This window comes from Pecten maximus, chromosome 11, assembly GCF_902652985.1.
Source record: "Pecten maximus chromosome 11, xPecMax1.1, whole genome shotgun sequence".
Taxonomy (NCBI): Eukaryota; Metazoa; Mollusca; class Bivalvia; order Pectinida; family Pectinidae; genus Pecten; species Pecten maximus.
The window spans coordinates 39,546,159-39,564,937 of record NC_047025.1 but is presented as its reverse complement, the minus strand read 5'-3'; the positions used below and the strand labels follow the sequence as shown (position 1 = coordinate 39,564,937).

The window sequence follows — 18,779 nt, the reverse complement described above, 5'->3', positions numbered from 1 at the left end:
GATCATTTCTAATCTTCGCTTCAAATTAAAGAGTGTGTTTACCCTCTATGATGTGAAGAAATGCAAAAATATTCTAAAAATACAATAGGCATAAATAAATGATCACTAAAATTAATCTGCAAACAAAGATTTATTTCATATCCATGTGTTTTATATAGAGCAGGCAGGCAGAGGGTTTTATATATGGATATGTTTAACTCCAACAACAGAGTCAATTCTGAGAAGCTGAATTAATAATTCTATAACGGTGGACAACAAATGGAGTTTGCTACTCAGAGGCTCAAGACATTCACCAGCACTATAACCTATGAGTTGTAAAATATCCTCACATTTCCCTGCTCCGTTCAATATTGAAAACACAGACTGTTGTTTTGCAATAAAATTGACCCGGTCTCTTTGAGATCCACAACAGTTTTCATGCAGTGCCTGAGGCACTGAGAGTAGACTTTTTGAGATAATCTTATATAAAGTTGACAGCTCTAAATCTGATACCCGAATTTCCCTGGCCCTATCCTGGCAATATTTTGCAGCCATAAACTCAAAACAGTTGCCTGGCACAGAGTTACTACAAACACATAGCCTAGAACTTTCTGTAGTAGCTCCTGGTGTCAACAAGGTCTCACGATAATCTGAGGAATGTTCAAATACTCTTTCAGTGATGTCATCAGTACATATAGGATTAATTTTCACCAGGCTTTCTGGAGTTTGACCAGTTGAATCCCCTTGAGTGAAAATGGAAATCAAATCTTCCCTTTTGTGATAGTGTAGAAGCGCCTTCAGAGCTTTGCTGAAGGCCAACATTACCTGTTTACACAATCCATCTGACAGTCCACATACCAGTAGCATATTGGGCAGCTCTGTGAGGTTCAAATGAACACATCTGCGGCCAGCTATCACCAATGCATTACATTGTTTTGAGAAACCAATATTGTTTTCTTCAACAGTATCAAATAAGTTAGTAATGGGGTGTATCTTCAGACTGGTCTGTAGGAACTCTGCTTCCTCCTCGGATACGTAGTGGATGAGAGAAATGGCACTGGCTTGGAAGATTGCTTGAACAAAGTCTGGAATTTTTTCTGTACTTAAGATGAGGGTTACTTTGTTATGTTGACAAACTGAGATGAAATCTTCAATTAATTTCTTTTGTTTATGTAAATACTGGTCAATAAGTTGCGAATTTGTCAGCTTAATCTTTTCATTGTTTTTCTTTTCTGTAGTCAATTGACCTATCGAACATCTAAGAATTACAAACTTAACATTTCCTTTCAAACTCTGTGGACAATAAACTGTGAAATCTCGCTGGATAACAAAAGACTGCAGTAAGCTAGAGGATGTATATGGTTGGTTCACTACCTTGATGCACAGCATTTCAAAATCATCAGACAGGCACTGAAGACAAGTTATGAAGTCTCTATCATTGTCAAACTGCACCATCTTACATAGAAGCTCTGTGAAAAAGCTTGAAATATTTTGTGGAAAATGTGGTCTAAGGACTGAGTGAATTACTCTCCTGTGTGAAATGGCTGGGTCCAGACTTGTATTACAAGGACAAACTGCTGAATGATTCCAAACATATTCCACAATACCTTTCAAAAGTTCTGGGAGAATTTTCTGAAGATTTCTACTCATTTGTATTCTACATTTGTTTTCCACACTACAAGAATTTCCATTGTTTGGAGTCCTCTGTGTATTGTTTAGTAAGATTTCCTCCTCTATACCACTTACAGATCTGGCTAGCCACAGTATAAATGTTTTACTGCCATCCCCAGTAAAGTGAACTGTTTTTGACAGTGATTGGATGACCAATCTGGCAATAGGATGGGACAGGTGTAAGGCTTCTACCATGGTCAGTCCATCATTGGTTACAACCAAATGGCCGGTATCAGAAGACATTAAGGTTTGTAGCCCAAAAGGTCCAAATGATCTTTTAACTACATTTTCCAGTGTGTTGCAGATCAACTTCACAGTACTGAAATCCACCACAGTCAAATTACCTGTACTGTTCATTGTGACCTGCAAAATAGCAATAGTATATAGCTATATTATACAACAGAATTTCTTTAAAAATACATTAAAGGTTTTCAGAAATTATTGCTAGTACAAGTATTCAGTTTATCAATAGAGGGGTGTTTTCCTTTAAATTTTCAATGCACAAGAATAATGGAATGAACACCTTCCTTTACACATGCAAAAATATAAACATAACCAGCCACCAGCACATGTTCCAAACTTCCAATGGTTGATCAATGTTGACAATAGATTACTTGTCCAGAATAGGTTGACAAGTGATGACTCTTGTCAATTTTTGTCTTCACCAGTTTTTACTGATCAGACCTACCGTAACTGCTTGTTGATTATTTATCATCTTATATTTCTTTGTAAAGAACTACATGTAAATGTCTTCAACACCAAAATTTGATATCATGCAGTAACAAACAAGACACTTTTGACAAACACCTTGTAATATTTGGTCTGCATATAAGAACATTTGATAATTAATTTGGTCCTATATAGGTGTACAGTAGGACACTGATGTACTAGGGCCTACATACCGGGTATGATCAGTTGTTCGACGATTTTTTCATGGGTTATATAAATTGCCATATGCACAAAATTGCTACATGCGAAGCAAAATTGCTGGGTGGACGCGGTGAAACACACATAGTTTTTGATATTTTGTCTACCAAACCTGTTGCATTTACAAGAGAGCTATTGTAAAATCTGGTCAGAGCATCATGTCTGCTTTTAAACTGCCCTGTCGTAATTTCTACCAAAGTTACCTGGGTATATGACACCTTCAAGATTACTGATTGCTAATTGAGACACCTGTGGCTTGTTTTGGCTGGATATGAATGCTTATCACGTCACTACGGTCACATGGTAGGACCATGTGGCCAACCCTTTCAACTTTACCGCAAGCAACACCTACGCAGGGCCTACTTAGCGCAAGGCTGCAGGGTTTACAGGTAATACTTATTGACATTAACTAAGAGTTGTCTAGATGCAATTACATAACCGAAATGCTTAGCTGAAAAACACAAATGATTTCTTAGTTTGCTGAGTGTTAGTACTGATAGTTATATTTATACATTGTGGGGGCCTAAAGTTGCAATCAGCTATCTCGTACGTGATGTATTTTTAAATGTAAAAAACTTAATTAACACTAAAATACTTGGCATATATATGTGTTTTTTCTGTTACCGACATACAACATTGATCACACATGTACAGCCCATTACCCTAAACATGTCTGTTAATCAAAGTCCTAAATTCTATGAAAAAGTTTTACTCTATTAAAGAAAGTAATAATATAGCTGGCAATTTACAAATTTATTATCCATGTCCCTGTTAAAAAAGCCGTCAATAACAGACGAGGATTTTTCAAAGAAATAAATTCTTAGGTTATAATATTATATAACTTTCATTCTATTAGAAAATGTTTCTCATCCTCCACTTTATGTTGGCCACAATAAGTACAAAGTCTTTCCATTAGTTGAAAGGGAGGCCTGGCGTATCATCCCGTCTCAACATCCAGAGGAAGCAACTCGCTAGGATAAGGGCAATGTTACTCCGAGGTCTTGGCATGTCCACTCAGACATAGCATGCAATGGTTGAATAAACCCTAAATCTGGTTCGCAGTAAGTTGTTTCACCTTAAAACTAAAATTTTGGTCGAAACTGTAGGGGGTGGGGATCAAGTTTTTTGTACGTGTTGTCTAAGCTTGATTAATTGTCAGATTAGAGGTGATCAATTATTAAATGTTGTTACAAGTAGCCTGGAGTTCTATGGTATCCCAGTAGTTAATATAAAAAAAAAAAAAAAAAAGTAAACACAATCCTGGGGTGAACAGGGTTAAGGGCGAAATGACCCTAATTAGAAGTTTGGTATACAACCTGTGTACTTGGTGATTTGATTAATTAGAAGTTTGATCAAGTATCTTTAAATATTATCAGCTATTGTGTATAATAATGAAAATAGAATGCAATGAAACATGTTCCTTGTGTTATTGTTTCTGTTTGCACGAATGATGTAACAACATAATGCTACCCAAAATGGATCACTCTCTGGATCGAATAGTTTTTCAATGTTTGACACTGAACTTCTACAATACAATACAATGAAACTTTATTAAAATGTAGATTATTTAGTTATCAAGCGAGTTTCATGTGCATATCTCTTCTATGATTAAATACTATTTTCTTCAAACCAATGTTCCATGTATGATAATTTCGAAGGTTTATGATGCTTTACTGTTCTTTTAATTTTTTTTTTATTTCTAAAATGCTGATCAAAAACAGAAACATTCCAGTTAGTGTAATGTCACGTTCACGTTGTTGTTTTTTTATCTTTGTTTTAATGCAATTTTACAATCTACAAGCAGAGTACTGGTTTCCACGAGTTATTTCCCTTTATAGAGTTCTACTCACTTTTTCAAGTAATTGTAGCGATTACAGCGAATTCCGAGTAGGCTTATAGATTCATAAATGTCATATTCAACAATTAAATTTTCATATTGAGCTCTGAAAAATAAGTACCGAATTGTCAAAAAGTGCCGATGTGTCCCAGTGCTGACTTGGTCAGTTGCCGAGGCGTCTATGATTCGTCCCAAACAATGATAGTTCTGGGATATCATGCAATTTAAATTCGTGTGTTAACACAGGGGTTCGAACACATGGGCTTGGTTTCGAGTTCGTATTAAAATAAAACAAGCTACCCATACTTACTGGTACTCCCAACAAGTTCTTCTCTAGGCCTAACTCGTGCCCAACACTAACAACATTGTTATACTCGCAGTCAATTACATGTTTCAATATAACATGACCGCAGCGCGGGATGCAAACATTCAAGAGACTACTAAGTTTCAATATTTTCACACGCATGCGTGATTTACTATCCCGGGAAAAACAATTGATGGAGAAAGTGAACTGATGGTGAAATTGACGTGTCCTGACGGAATGAATATCACTGACGACAGAGAAGTAGAAAGTAAACCCCTTTATTGAATATGAAATATCATTTTTGTGCTAATAATAGAGATTTGCGGAAACATACACGTCACCTTCAAACCAATGAGATTCCTTCCTTATGAGGGCACAACGTTAACCCCCACAGGGATTCGAGTAATTTATAATAAATTAGTTACTCAAATGCAGATATATTTCAAATAAAATAACATGAAATTCTTCTATGGATTTGTAACAACAAAGGCGTAATATTTTTAACATGACCTTATAAACAAACTTAAGCAACATGATACATGTTTACACAAATTTGGGCTCTTGTTTTTGTTTTGTGAATGTCATATCACCTCCATTGATTATTTGTACAGAATCTCTTCAGTACTGCTGTACATTTCTTGAATTAAAGTGAACAAATCTACCATTGGCCAAATGGATGGTAACCTGGGTAAAGGGATTTATTTAAAAGACTGTCTACATATGATGTAGACATAATTTTTCACACTTACCCAATAATTTATTGTTGCTTGTGTATATAGTGTCATTCTATATTGGAGAAGCAAATATACAACCAAAACGTCATAATTATCACCACCCTTTTTTTAAGTCACTGAGTGCATATGTCAAAATTTGTTGCCAAAAGTTAACTTATTCTGACAGTGACAAATAATGTTCTCGTGATCATTTATACTCATGTTGCCATTGCATTGCTGGGAAGATAATTTGAACTTCCTTTTATGATGATGTATGCATGTAATGAAATTATATTCCTGGCTCTTAAATTATATAATTCATCATGTTTTACAAGTTGCTTTGTTCTTTTGCAAGAGGTTCTGAGATTTGCATGATTTCTATTGTTTCAGAATTGAGGAGAGACAAAGAAAAGGCAGCACAAAAGCATAATTTAAAAGAAGTAGCATCAATTTCTCATTGTATTGGAGAAATCTTGGCAAGAAATGGTATGTATGCATTGACTATTGATTTTCATGAAAAGGTATACGTATATATATATCTTTTCTTTAAATCAAAGTGTATCCATAATTACAATTTGTATGTTCTAGTTTGGCTTGGAGGGTTGATTATATATATCTAGATCTAGGCCTGTTTCCTATTTACAGGTAAGCTTGGTTTTAGAATGATGGATTTCGTATTTTTTTTTTTCGTTTTTTTTTCTTCAGATTAAGCCATGATATAAGATTTTAGTATATTTAGATATATTTTTGTGCCAAAATTTACAGGCTCAAGGTGTAGGCCCATTTCTAATGAATTCAAAGGTATTTAAATTGTTTAGTTGCTATGGCATTTATTTAAGTTTAGATGATCACAACTAATCTACATTTTTAGTTTTTCATCTGTTGCCCACCAGCAACAGATGAGCATTTCAAATCGGTTTTGATTCATGGTCTGTGGTTCATTCCTTCATCTATCCTTAAGCAATTTTGCTGTCGCTAGATCTTGAGAGGCACTGGAAGTATATTTCTTGTTTTTGTATGTAGATCTGGTCATGATAAATTTAAAGAATAACAAGGAAAACAAAATGGCCAGATATTAAGATATTGTTGTCGAAATATTAGTTAGAAATTTTAGCTTTATGAAGAAATTTGCTTTATTTTATCAATTCAGGAAAGTATGAGGCTGCAATTTCAGAGCATGAGACTGAGTTGGCTATCCATGAATCACTGGAAGACCAGATAGGATGTGCAGTTGCCTGCAGGAAAATTGGAGAATGCTACTGTTTGCAGGAGAGATATGACAAGGCCTTGAAGCTACAGCAGCGTCATCTTGATCTGGCCGTGGCTTGTCAGAATCAACTGGAGGAGCAGAGGGCATGGGCTACCATAGGCAGGACATACTTGTTTCAGATTGAAACATCCAAAGGGAAAGATGTGGTGGAAGCTTCGATCAAGCGTGGCAAGGAAGCATTTTTTAAGAGTCTCCAGGTGTTGGAAAAACTCCAGTACTCTGTTACAAACACAGAATACATGGAGATGAAAGCCCGACTGTACCTAAATCTAGGTAGGCTGTAAAAAATATCTGTTTAGGGTTTTCCGACCATATTTAGGTTTTATACCCTTCCTTAAACTTCCTGTTGTGATATATAGAAAAAAAGGTCTGTAATTTTGAGAAGTTTACTAGTCTTTTCAATTGAGTCGCTACTGATCTAGATCACTCAGATATAATATATCATGTTTAATACATCAAGGACATCCGGATGAGCCCTTGACTTTAAGCAACTTTAGAAGTCAAACCACCATTTCTAAGAAATATGAAGGGTCAAAACATATAATATTACATGGATATATCCCTAATCCCAAGTGTCAAATCTCATTTTGAGGAATCAAAATCGTACTCTCAAGGGTATGCTAGAGGCCAAACTTGCTCCAGAATTTAGGAATGCCATACAACTACATAGGTGATATTAAATCAGTTATCACAAAATTCTATGTATACAAAATTTTGCAAAAAAAAAGAAAAGAAATAGGGGTCGGTCCTAAGCACAGGCGTCTGCATCTGATTAGTATCTATAGAAAATAAATATTAGCCCTTACTTCTACTATGTCAACAAGGTGTAACACTTGAAGTTGGACAATTCATTGACTATGGAACAGAAGTAGCTTGGCTGTCTATCTTAGAGCTGTTTTAAACAGACATTCTGATTGGTCGACAGTTATAGTTAGTATTGTTTACAGAGTTGCCCGTTGCGAAACCGCTATAAAATATATGACCCTACTTCCGTTCCACAGTCGATGCATCATCGGCTATCACAGCTGCTTTTGGTCCATTTTTGTGTCGCCATCGAAAGTAGAAGACATAGGAATCACAATATCGGCGACGGCATCTGCACAAGAGCCCGTGGTTACCATCTGATAACTCAACTTTCCTTGAGCTGATAAAACCCAAACTTCATACAGACCTTTCTTACCAAAAGTGCTTGCATGTGATTGCTTTTCAGACCCAAAGGTCAAGGTCACTGTTATCAAAAATAGAAAATTAGTTTCTGTGCTATAACTCAAGTTTGAACAGAAAATGTTAAGCTTCATATTGACTTAAATGCTGGTAATGAAGCTTTAGGAGAGCTTAGTTTTATATCAGATGATGAGCTCTCCAAAAGGCCTTAACAGGAAAAGACCATTGAAGAAAACCAAACTACTACTAAGTGAAAAGCCCCACATGTTCCTTAATCTCTGCAGAAGGATGCACCATGAAATCATTTCATTATAAGAAATATTATATTTTTTCATTTACACAGTCAACTAGTCAGTTGTCCCTTAAATACACTGTTTACCTACATATGTATATTATAACCCATTTTGTATATACAGATGGTCACTCCCATATATGTGCATTATCTGTCTGGAATTTAGAATGTTTAATGAGCTTCAAACACAAAAAAAAACTTTCCTTTTTGTTTAGATTGTATCACTTTCTTTGTACTCACCAAACATGGAATGCTTGTCTCCAAATTAAATCATTGTCACATGACAAAAGGAAACCATGTGTTGATATTTAAGGATTGTGTGAATTTGATATTTTAGTCAGATTTAACTTAAATTCAAAGTGAATCGAGGCTCACCCCCCTCGTCCGACTTTTCAAGTGTTACACCTTGATGACATAATAGGAGTAGAGGCTAACATTTTGTCTATAATTACTAACCAGATGCAGACACCTGTGGTCCAAGTAAAGTTGTACCAATACACCATTAAAACTTTTTTAATAGTTGAAAAAATTCTCTTTGAATATTTGTATGGGAAATTACTATTATCACAAAATAAGCCAACAATTTTTTGATTGGCACTCCAGACAAACATGCAATACAAAGTGTCGAGGGGAAACCCATTATATATTACATTTACATGTATAATATCAGTAGTAGTGACGTTCTTTCTGGATCAAAACAGATATTTTAAATCTAAGTTTCATATGGTGCATGTTAAGAGACACAATGCTACATGGCTGAAGTAGTTGGGGCCCAGTAAGCCCACAAAATGTGGGCAGGAAGGGAAAACATAGCTCAGTTATTGTTGAATAAAGCATCCTTAGACCAGTAGATTTTATTCTATGATTCGGTAAATAAGGAATGTGTCCTTATCAGGAGTACAAGTTTACTTTTCTAATGATTTTTTGTCCTCAAAACTGGCTTGATACTACCCAGAATGTACAATATTATGTTATTTTGTTCAGGCCTTGTGTTTGATAGCAGCAGAGACCTACAGCAATGTGCAGAGTTCATGAAAAAAGCCATCAGTATTGCACAGTATGTATGCCATTAATTCTCAAAATATATTGAATCATATATTTTTTAAAATGTAAAGTTAATAATGTACAAAAGAGGCTGAATATGATAAATGATGCATCTTTAATATCTTTATTCTAGTTCATACCCAGATTTACATCCAGCTGAATACTGGCAGAGTTAGCTTTCAAACCCTACTTTCCTGTTTCCTTATTGAATCAAGTGCAGGACTTTAAAGGACCATCATGATTTTGTCAGTCTAAACTTTGACCTGACCTACATTTAGATTTATATACTATGTAACCCTGGTAAATTCTAGCCTCATGATCAATGCTTAGCTAGAGGAAAAAGACTAGTAATCCAGAGGTCCCAGGTTCGATCCCTAGCAGAGGCAGTGATTTGAATTTAATTAATCATGCGCTCTGTTACATTTGAGATGTAAATGAGAAAAAAGTATACAAGTCAAAATACTTAAAAGTAGTCTTTCAAGTTTTGTTTAAAGTCTGTGATATTCTTCTCCCTGTTGATATCTGAAAAAATATACAATTTTCTTGGATTTTACCAAGGATGTTACTCTTTATATTGTAATATGTACATGCACACTTGTATCATATTAATTGACATTCATGTGACCTATTTTACAGAAAGCACAGTCTACATAGTGATTTGTACCGATGTCAGGTCTCCCTAGCCAGCATGTACCAAAGGGGGGATAACCTGAGCCAAGCCCTGCGCTATCTGGAGGCTGCTCACAAGTCTGCATTAAAACTCAAGGACAAGTTATTGGAGAATGAAGTCTTTTCTCAAAAAGCTATAGTAAGTTTCAATAAGTGTATAATATGATGTTAACTTCTCAACCTCTCCAGGAGTTACACATATAGGTGTTACAGTACTGGCTGACTAACCCTAGCCAGTGGATTTTGTCTATTGGAGCAAACTACTTCTCTCAAATAATTTCATCATTTTTAGCTCGTCTCTTCGAAGAAGAGTGAGAGCTTATGTTGTCACTCCGGCGTCGGCGTTGGTTTTCCAAATGTTAAATTTTTGGTGCAAGTGTTAAAAGGCATAGTAATTTATGGTAATATGGTCCCTGTGGGGGTCAAACTATCCCCTGCCGGAGTTAAACTAAAAGATTTTTTGGAAAAAAAACAAATTTTTGAACATTTTTGCGTTAAGTTTTTGGTGTGAGTGTTGAAAAGTATTAATACATCACTTTATAATTGTACTAGGGTGCTGATAATTGGCAATAGAGTCCCTCTGGGGTTAGACTATCCCCTGCCAGAGTTAAACTAGAAGATTTTTTAGGGAAAGAACCAGAATTTTCAAATTTTTGGACTTAGAATATTTGTGCGTTAAGTTTTTGGTGCGAGTGTTGAAAGGTATTAATACATCACTTTATAATTGTACTAGGGTGCTGATAATTGGCAATAGAGTCCCTCTGGGGTTAGACTATCCCCTGCCAGAGTTAAACTAAAAGATTTAAAAAAAAAACAACAGAATTTTCAAATTTTTGGACTTAGAATATTTCTGCGTTAAGTTTTTGGTGCAAGTGTTGAAAGGTATTAATACATCACTTTATAATTGTACTAGGGTGCTGATAGTTGGTAATAAACTCCCTCTTGGGTTAAACTATCCCCTGCCGGAGTTAAACTAAAAGATTTTTTTGGGAAATAACCAGAATTTTTCAAATTTTTGGACTTAGAATATTTCTGCGTTAAGTTTTTGGTGCAAGTGTTAAGAGGTTTTAATACATCACTATATAATTGTACAAGGGTGGTTATATTTGGCAATAGAGTCCCTATGGAGTAAGACAATCCCTTCCTGGAGTAAAAATTGGATTTTTTCTTTTTAAATCTGTGTTTTTTTTGTTTTTGTTTTTAAATCTTTGGACTTTGTGTTAACTTTATATTGTGAGTGTTGAAAGGCATAGTTATACATGGTATTAGGTTCCCTGTGGGGGTTGAACTATCCATTTCCTGAGTTAAACTGAAATATTTTTTTGAAATTTTCGTGCAAATGTTGAAAGCTTTTTAACAAATTACTTTATGATTGTACTAGGGTGCTGATATTTGGTAAAAGAGTCCCTATGGAGTTACACTATCCTTTCTTGGGGTGAAACTGAATATAAAACAATATGAAAACGTCACAATAGACAATTTATACCGGTCACATTTTTCAAGGGAGACAACTCTCATTAGGGTATGTTGTCAAAAAATTGAAGAAATATGTCCAAAAGCAATTACATTTGTGTTTAATATCTTCATTTAATCTACAACAGCATAGCTTGTCTCCCAAATGCATGAATTCACAAAACATAATCTGATCAAGTAAACAATATAAATATTATTAATGCAATTTGCGAAACCATTCAAATTAATATATTTTAATTATTTATTGACAAACATTTGCGAGACGAGCTATGCTGTTCTCCAACAGCTCTTGTTTAAATAAGAAATATGACAATTCATGTTAAGGCCTAAATGACGATGATTTTTACATGCCTGTCCAGAGTGAAGCATATATTATCACACTTGGTAGGTCTTGTCCAATATTAAGTTCATACAGAGCTTTATAAGATTTGATGCATGTGATGAAATCATGATGATTTGGCATATACAGGAAACCTTCAGCCAGTTTGAACAAAATTAAATACACATTGATGAAATTGTTTAAAGTATACAGAAATATGCTTCAGAAAATAGTTTCAATTATAAAGAATTGGAGCTCGAACTATCACTTGCTAGAAAATTATTTCATATTGAAATTTTAGGATGTTATTTTGGTTGGATATGGTAATCTTATCAGTAAGAAATTGTGGTGACCGGTTAGAGCTGAAGAAACCAGCTAGGTGGTTGCCGAAAGCTACACACAAGTAGATTTGTTGAGAGACATTGTTAGAAGTAGATTTGTTGACAGACATTGTTAGAAGTAGATTTGTTGACAGACATTGTTAGAAGTAGATTTGTTGAGAGCCATTGTTAGAAGTAGATTTGTTGAGAGACATTGTTAGAAGTAGATTTGTTGAGAGACATTGTTAGAAGTAGGTTTGTTGAGAGACATTGTTAGAAGTAGATTCGTTGAGAGACATTGTTAGAAGTAGATTCGTTGAGAGACATTGTTAGAAGTAGATTCGTTGAGAGACATTGTTAGAAGTAGATTTGTTGAGAGACATTGTTAGAAGTAGATTTGTTGACAGACATTGTTAGAAGTAGATTTGTTGAGAGACATTGTTAAAAATAGATTTGTTGAGAGACATTGTTAGAAGTAGATTTGTTGAGAGACATTGTTAGAAGTAGATTTGTTGACAGACATTGTTAGAAGTAGATTTGTTGACAGACATTGTTAGAAGTAGATTTGTTGAGAGACATTGTTGGATGTAGATTTGTTGAGAGACATTGTTAGAAGTAGATTTGTTGACAGACATTGTTAGAAGTAGATTTGTTGACAGACATTGTTAGAAGTAGGTTTGTTGAGAGACATTGTTAGAAGTAGATTTGTTGACAGACATTGTTAGATATTCATTTATCACTAGATAGATTTATGTTGTAGGTAAGTTTGTTGGTGGGAGATTACAGTAGCAGCAAACATTCATTAAAGAAGGCCTACAGACTACAGACCACCCTGGAGGACAAGAACAGACTGATGAGGATATTCAGAGCAGGTTAGACGGAAATCGGTCAGATTATCAAAAATATTTATAAATAGTGTTGGGAATTGCTTTAAAATGCAAGATCACTTCACGTGGTTTGGGTTAGAGACTTTTAACTACTATAATTGAAGTTGAAGAGAGAAATGCAGAGATTAGATGTCAAAGCTTGTGTAGACAGGGATCAGGATTAGACAGCGAGTTTTTCTCTGCTAAAATATGTGACTTCTAGTAAAAGTTAATTAACATTAGTTGTCAAATTGTTACATGGAGATGTTGTATAAGAAGTTCTTTTTCTCCTGGTTTAGATCAATTTTGTTGTGTCTATGATTTTACAGTTCATGCATTTATAAATAAATATTGTGTACATGTATACCACCAGCATAATTTCATGTCTTCTCTAATCATGTTGATGAAATTTGAAAAACTATCTTTGTCAGTAATGTTACTCACAAACTGAGTTAGCATTAGGTCATTGGGCAGTCTCCTCATGGTGTAAAAAGTTGGGGCAATAACAGTAGAACTTAATAAAGGTTTTATGTGTAGGCTAAAGGTTAGTATGTCACATGCAAGTGTATCAGGTTTGTTTTCCTATTTAGTATGTAAGATTGATGAGGCCGCTTCATCACTGGCTGATTTGGAGGATGGGGAGGTCATGAAGAAACTGAAATTGTATGAAGTAATGGGGGATTCATCAGCTGAAATTGGAATCTTCCGCCAGGCATTAGGTTATTACAATTCAATGGTGAGTAACTATCACTGTGTGTTTCGAGCCCTGCCAGGCAGTAGGTTATTACAATTCAATGGTGAGTAACTATCACTGTGTGTCGAGACCCGTCAGGTGTTAGGTTATTACAATTCAATGGTGAGTAACTATCAGTGTGTGTCGAGCCCTGCCAGGCAGTAGGTCATTACAATTCAATGGTGAGTAACTATCACTGTGTGTCGAGACCCGTCGGGCGTTCGGTTATTATAATTCAATGGTGAGTAACTATCACTGTGTGTTTCGAGCCCTGCCAGGCAGTAGGTCATTACAATTCAATGGTGAGTAACTATCACTGTGTGTCGAGACCCGTCGGGCGTTCGGTTATTATAATTCAATGGTGAGTAACTATCACTGTGTGTTTCGAGCCCTGCCAGGCAGTAGGTCATTACAATTCAATGGTGAGTAACTATCAGTGTGTGTTGAGCCCCGTCATGCGTTAGGTTATTACAATTCAATGGTGAGTAACTATCGCTGTGTGTTGAGACCCGTCGGGTGTTAGGTTATTACAATTCAATGGTGAGTAACTATCGCTGTGTGTCGAGACCCGTCGGGCGTTCGGTTATTATAATTCAATGGTGAGTAACTATCACTGTGTGTTTCGAGCCCTGCCAGGCAGTAGGTCATTACAATTCAATGGTGAGTAACTATCACTGTGTGTCGAGACCCGTCGGGCGTTCGGTTATTATAATTCAATGGTGAGTAACTATCACTGTGTGTTTCGAGCCCTGCCAGGCAGTAGGTCATTACAATTCAATGGTGAGTAACTATCAGTGTGTGTTGAGCCCCGTCATGCGTTAGGTTATTACAATTCAATGGTGAGTAACTATCGCTGTGTGTTGAGACCCGTCGGGTGTTAGGTTATTACAATTCAATGGTGAGTAACTATCGCTGTGTGTCGAGACCCGGCGTTAGGTTATTACAATTCAATGATGAGTAACTATCACTGTGTCGAGACCCGTCAGGTGTTAGGTTATTACAATTCAATGGTGAGTAACTATCGCTGTGTGTCGAGACCCGTCAGGTGTTAGACTATGTTGTGTGATACCGTATTTGTCTCGTCGGACAATGCGACCGCAATTTTCTATCAGAGTTAAAATGTGTTACCTAAGGGGTCATAAAATAGATGTTTGATAAATAAAATTAAATAAAAACTTCGACTGTGTACATCTTGGATTTTATCTTTAGTTGTAGTTACTTGACAACATGTTCTGTTAATAGACCGATTTGTCGCTCAGTTGGTTCTTTTTTCAAAGTTTACAAGCAGCTTTACTGATTCAGGAGTATATCAATAATCTTCCACAAGCAATAAAGAAATCAGGAAAGAACTATACTCAGCTTTTGTCAGCTGATATATATGTTATACATGTTTTCTTGAATATATATAGAATAGAAATACCAGGGCCAGATGAAGACATTTCATCTGATGCAAATGTAACTGTCTGACTATAAAATCCAATTTTAAATTTCTTATAATATGACCTCAGACCCTGACGTTTCTCAGGGCCTTTGGCCCTTTGATTTCTATTGGAGCAAACTTCTTCTCTCAAATAATTTCATCATTTTTTAAATAAGAAATATGACAATTCATGTTAAGGCCTAAATGACGATGATTTCTACATGCCTGTCCAGAGTGAAGCATATATTATCACACTTGGTAGGTCTTGTCCAATATTAAGTTCATACAGAGCTTTTTAAGATTTGATGCATGTGATGAAATCATGATGATTTGGCATATACAGGAAACCTTCAGCCAGTTTGAACAAAATTAAATACACATTGATGAAATTGTTCTAAAGTATACAGAAATATGCTTCAGAAAATAGTTTCAATTATAAAGAATTGGAGCTCGAACTATCACTTGCTAGAAAATTATTTCATATTGAAATTTTAGGATGTTATTTTGGTTGGATATGATAATCTTATCAGTAAGAAATTGTGGTTACCGGTTAGGGCAAAACAATCAACAGGTCATTAATAGAGCTGAAGAAACCAGCTAGGTGGTTGCCGAAAGCTGCACACAAGTAGATTTGTTGAGAGACATTGTTAGAAGTAGATTTGTTGAGAGACATTGTTCGAAGTAGATTTGTGGAGAGACATTGTTAGAAGTAGATTTGTGGAGAGACATTGTTAGAAGTAGATTTGTTGAGAGACATTGTTAGAAGTAGATTTGTTGAGAGACATTGTTAGGAGTAGATTTGTTGAGAGACATTGTTAGAAGTAGATTTGTTGAGAGACATTGTTAGAAGTAGATTTGTTGAGAGACATTGTTAGAAGTAGATTTGTTGAGAGACATTGTTAGAAGTAGATTTGTTGAGAGACATTGTTAGAAGTAGATTTGTTGAGCGACATTGTTAGAAGTAGATTTGTTGAGAGACATTGTTAGGAGTAGATTTGTTGAGAGACATTGTTAGAAGTAGATTTGTTGAGCGACATTGTTAGAAGTAGATTTGTTGAGAGACATTGTTAGAAGTAGATTTGTTGACAGACATTGTTAGAAGTAGATTTGTTGAGAGACATTGTTAGAAGTAGATTCGTTGAGAGACATTGTTAGAAGTAGATTTGTGGAGAGACATTGTGAGAAGTAGATTCGTTGAGAGACATTGTTAGAAGTAGATTCGTTGAGAGACATTGTTAGAAGTAGATTTGTTGAGAGACATTGTTAGAAGTAGATTCGTTGAGAGACATTGTTAGAAGTAGATTTGTTGACAGACATTGTTAGAAGTAGATTTGTTGACAGACATTGTTAGAAGTAGATTTGTTGAGAGACAGTGTTAGAAGTAGATTCGTTGAGAGACATTGTTAGAAGTAGATTCGTTGAGAGACATTGTTAGAAGTAGATTTGTTGAGAGACATTGTTAGAAGTAGATTTGTTGAGAGACATTGTTGGATGTAGATTTGTTGAGAGACAGTGTTAGAAGTAGATTTGTTGACAGACATTGTTAGAAGTAGATTTGTTGACAGACATTGTTAGATATTCATTTATCACTAGATAGATTTATGTTGTAGGTAAGTTTGTTGGTGGGAGATTACAGTAGCAGCAAACATTCATTAAAGAAGGCCTACAGACTACAGACCACCCTGGAGGACAAGAACAGACTAATGAGGATATTCAGAGCAGGTTAGACGGAAATCGGTCAGATTATCAAAAATATTTATAAATAGTGTTGGGAATTGCTTTAAAATGCAAGATCACTTCACGTGGTTTGGGTTAGAGACTTTTAACTACTATAATTGAAGTTGAAGAGAGAAATGCAGAGATTAGATGTCAAAGCTTGTGTAGACAGGGATCAGGATTAGACAGCGAGTTTTTCTCTGCTAAAATATGTGACTTCTAGTAAAAGTTAATTAACATTAGTTGTCAAATTGTTACATGGAGATGTCGTATAAGAAGTTCTTTTTCTCCTGGTTTAGATCAATTTTGTTGTGTCTATGATTTTACAGTTCATGCATTTATAAATAAATATTGTGTACATGTATACCACCAGCATAATTTCATGTCTTCTCTAATCATGTTGATGAAATTTGAAAAACTATCTTTGTCAGTAATGTTACTCACAAACTGAGTTAGCATTAGGTCATTGGGCAGTCTCCTCATGGTGTAAAAAGTTGGGGCAATAACAGTAGAACTTAATAAAGGTTTTATGTGTAGGCTAAAGGTTAGTATGTCACATGCAAGTGTATCAGGTTTGTTTTCCTATTTAGTATGCAAGATTGATGAGGCCGCTTCATCACTGGCTGATTTGGAGGATGGGGAGGTCATGAAGAAACTGAAATTGTATGAAGTAATGGGGGATTCATCAGCTGAAATTGGAATCTTCCGCCAGGCATTAGGTTATTACAATTCAATGGTGAGTAACTATCACTGTGTGTTTCGAGCCCTGCCAGGCAGTAGGTTATTACAATTCAATGGTGAGTAACTATCACTGTGTGTCGAGACCCGTCAGGTGTTAGGTTATTACAATTCAATGGTGAGTAACTATCAGTGTGTGTCGAGCCCTGCCAGGCAGTAGGTCATTACAATTCAATGGTGAGTAACTATTACTGTGTGTCGAGACCCGTCGGGCGTTCGGTTATTATAATTCAATGGTGAGTAACTATCACTGTGTGTTTCGAGCCCTGCCAGGCAGTAGGTCATTACAATTCAATGGTGAGTAACTATCACTGTGTGTCGAGACCCGTCGGGCGTTCGGTTATTATAATTCAATGGTGAGTAACTATCACTGTGTGTTTCGAGCCCTGCCAGGCAGTAGGTCATTACAATTCAATGGTGAGTAACTATCAGTGTGTGTTGAGCCCCGTCATGCGTTAGGTTATTACAATTCAATGGTGAGTAACTATCGCTGTGTGTCGAGACCCGTCGGGTGTTAGGTTATTACAATTCAATGGTGAGTAACTATCGCTGTGTGTCGAGACCCGGCGTTAGGTTATTACAATTCAATGATGAGTAACTATCACTGTGTCGAGACCCGTCAGGTGTTAGGTTATTACAATTCAATGGTGAGTAACTATCGCTGTGTGTCGAGACCCGTCAGGTGTTAGGTTATTACAATTCAATGGTGAGTAACTATCGCTGTGTGTCGAGACCCGTCAGGTGTTAGGTTATTACAATTCAATGGTGAGTAACTATCGCTGTGTGTCGAGACCCGTCGGGTGTTAGGTTATTACAATTCAATGGTGAGTAACTATCACTGTGTGTTTCGAGCCCTGCCAGGCGTTAGGTTATTACAATTCAATGGTGAGTAACTATCACTGTGTGGCGAGACCCGTCAGGCGTTAGGTTATTACAATTCAATGGTGAGTAACTATCACTGTGTGTCGAGACCCTTCGGGCGTTAGGTTATTACAATTCAATGGTGAGTAACTATCACTGTGTGTCGAGCCCAGTCAGGCATTAGGTTATTACAATTCAATGGTGAGTAACCATCACTGTGTGTCGAGCCCCGTCAGGCGTTAGGTTATTACAATTCAATGGTGAGTAACTATCACTGTGTCGAGCCATTGAAGGTACACATGGATCTGACAGTACGTATGTACATCATCCATGCTCTACCAACTTTATTTTGAGACAGGTTATTATAATTCAATGGTGAGTAACTATCACTGTGTGTCGAGCCATTGAAGGTACACATGGATCTGACAGTACGTATGTACATCATCCATGCTCTACCAACTTT

The 18,779-nt window shown here is 36.0% G+C and overlaps 3 protein-coding genes across 3 annotated transcripts in view; 2 read left to right on the top strand and 1 right to left on the bottom strand.

The window, feature by feature from the left end:
• Positions 1-111: 111 nt before the first annotated feature.
• Positions 112-4,792, bottom strand: LOC117338193 (Bardet-Biedl syndrome 10 protein homolog). Its single transcript, XM_033899447.1, has 2 exons — positions 4,725-4,792; positions 112-2,013 (listed from the first exon to the last, which is right to left on the bottom strand). Exon 2 carries the CDS (start codon positions 2,005-2,007, stop codon positions 178-180), a length of 1,830 nt encoding a protein of 609 aa, XP_033755338.1. The 5' UTR covers positions 2,008-2,013; positions 4,725-4,792; the 3' UTR covers positions 112-177.
• Positions 4,793-4,896: 104 nt separating this feature from the next.
• Positions 4,897-13,918, top strand: LOC117337225 (tonsoku-like protein). The gene is made up of 7 exons (XM_033898094.1): positions 4,897-4,986; positions 5,822-5,917; positions 6,582-6,974; positions 9,142-9,214; positions 9,838-10,009; positions 12,743-12,854; positions 13,439-13,918. Exons 1-7 carry the CDS (start codon positions 4,929-4,931, stop codon positions 13,651-13,653), a joined length of 1,119 nt encoding a protein of 372 aa, XP_033753985.1. The 5' UTR covers positions 4,897-4,928; the 3' UTR covers positions 13,654-13,918.
• Positions 13,919-17,917: 3,999 nt separating this feature from the next.
• Positions 17,918-18,779, top strand: part of LOC117337223 (tonsoku-like protein) — a 31,407-nt gene continuing 30,545 nt past the window's right edge. The window contains exon 1 of the mRNA XM_033898093.1: positions 17,918-17,931. Within this exon, the coding sequence (XP_033753984.1) occupies positions 17,929-17,931 (3 nt within the window). The 5' untranslated portion in view covers positions 17,918-17,928. The remainder of the gene's footprint in view (positions 17,932-18,779) is intronic.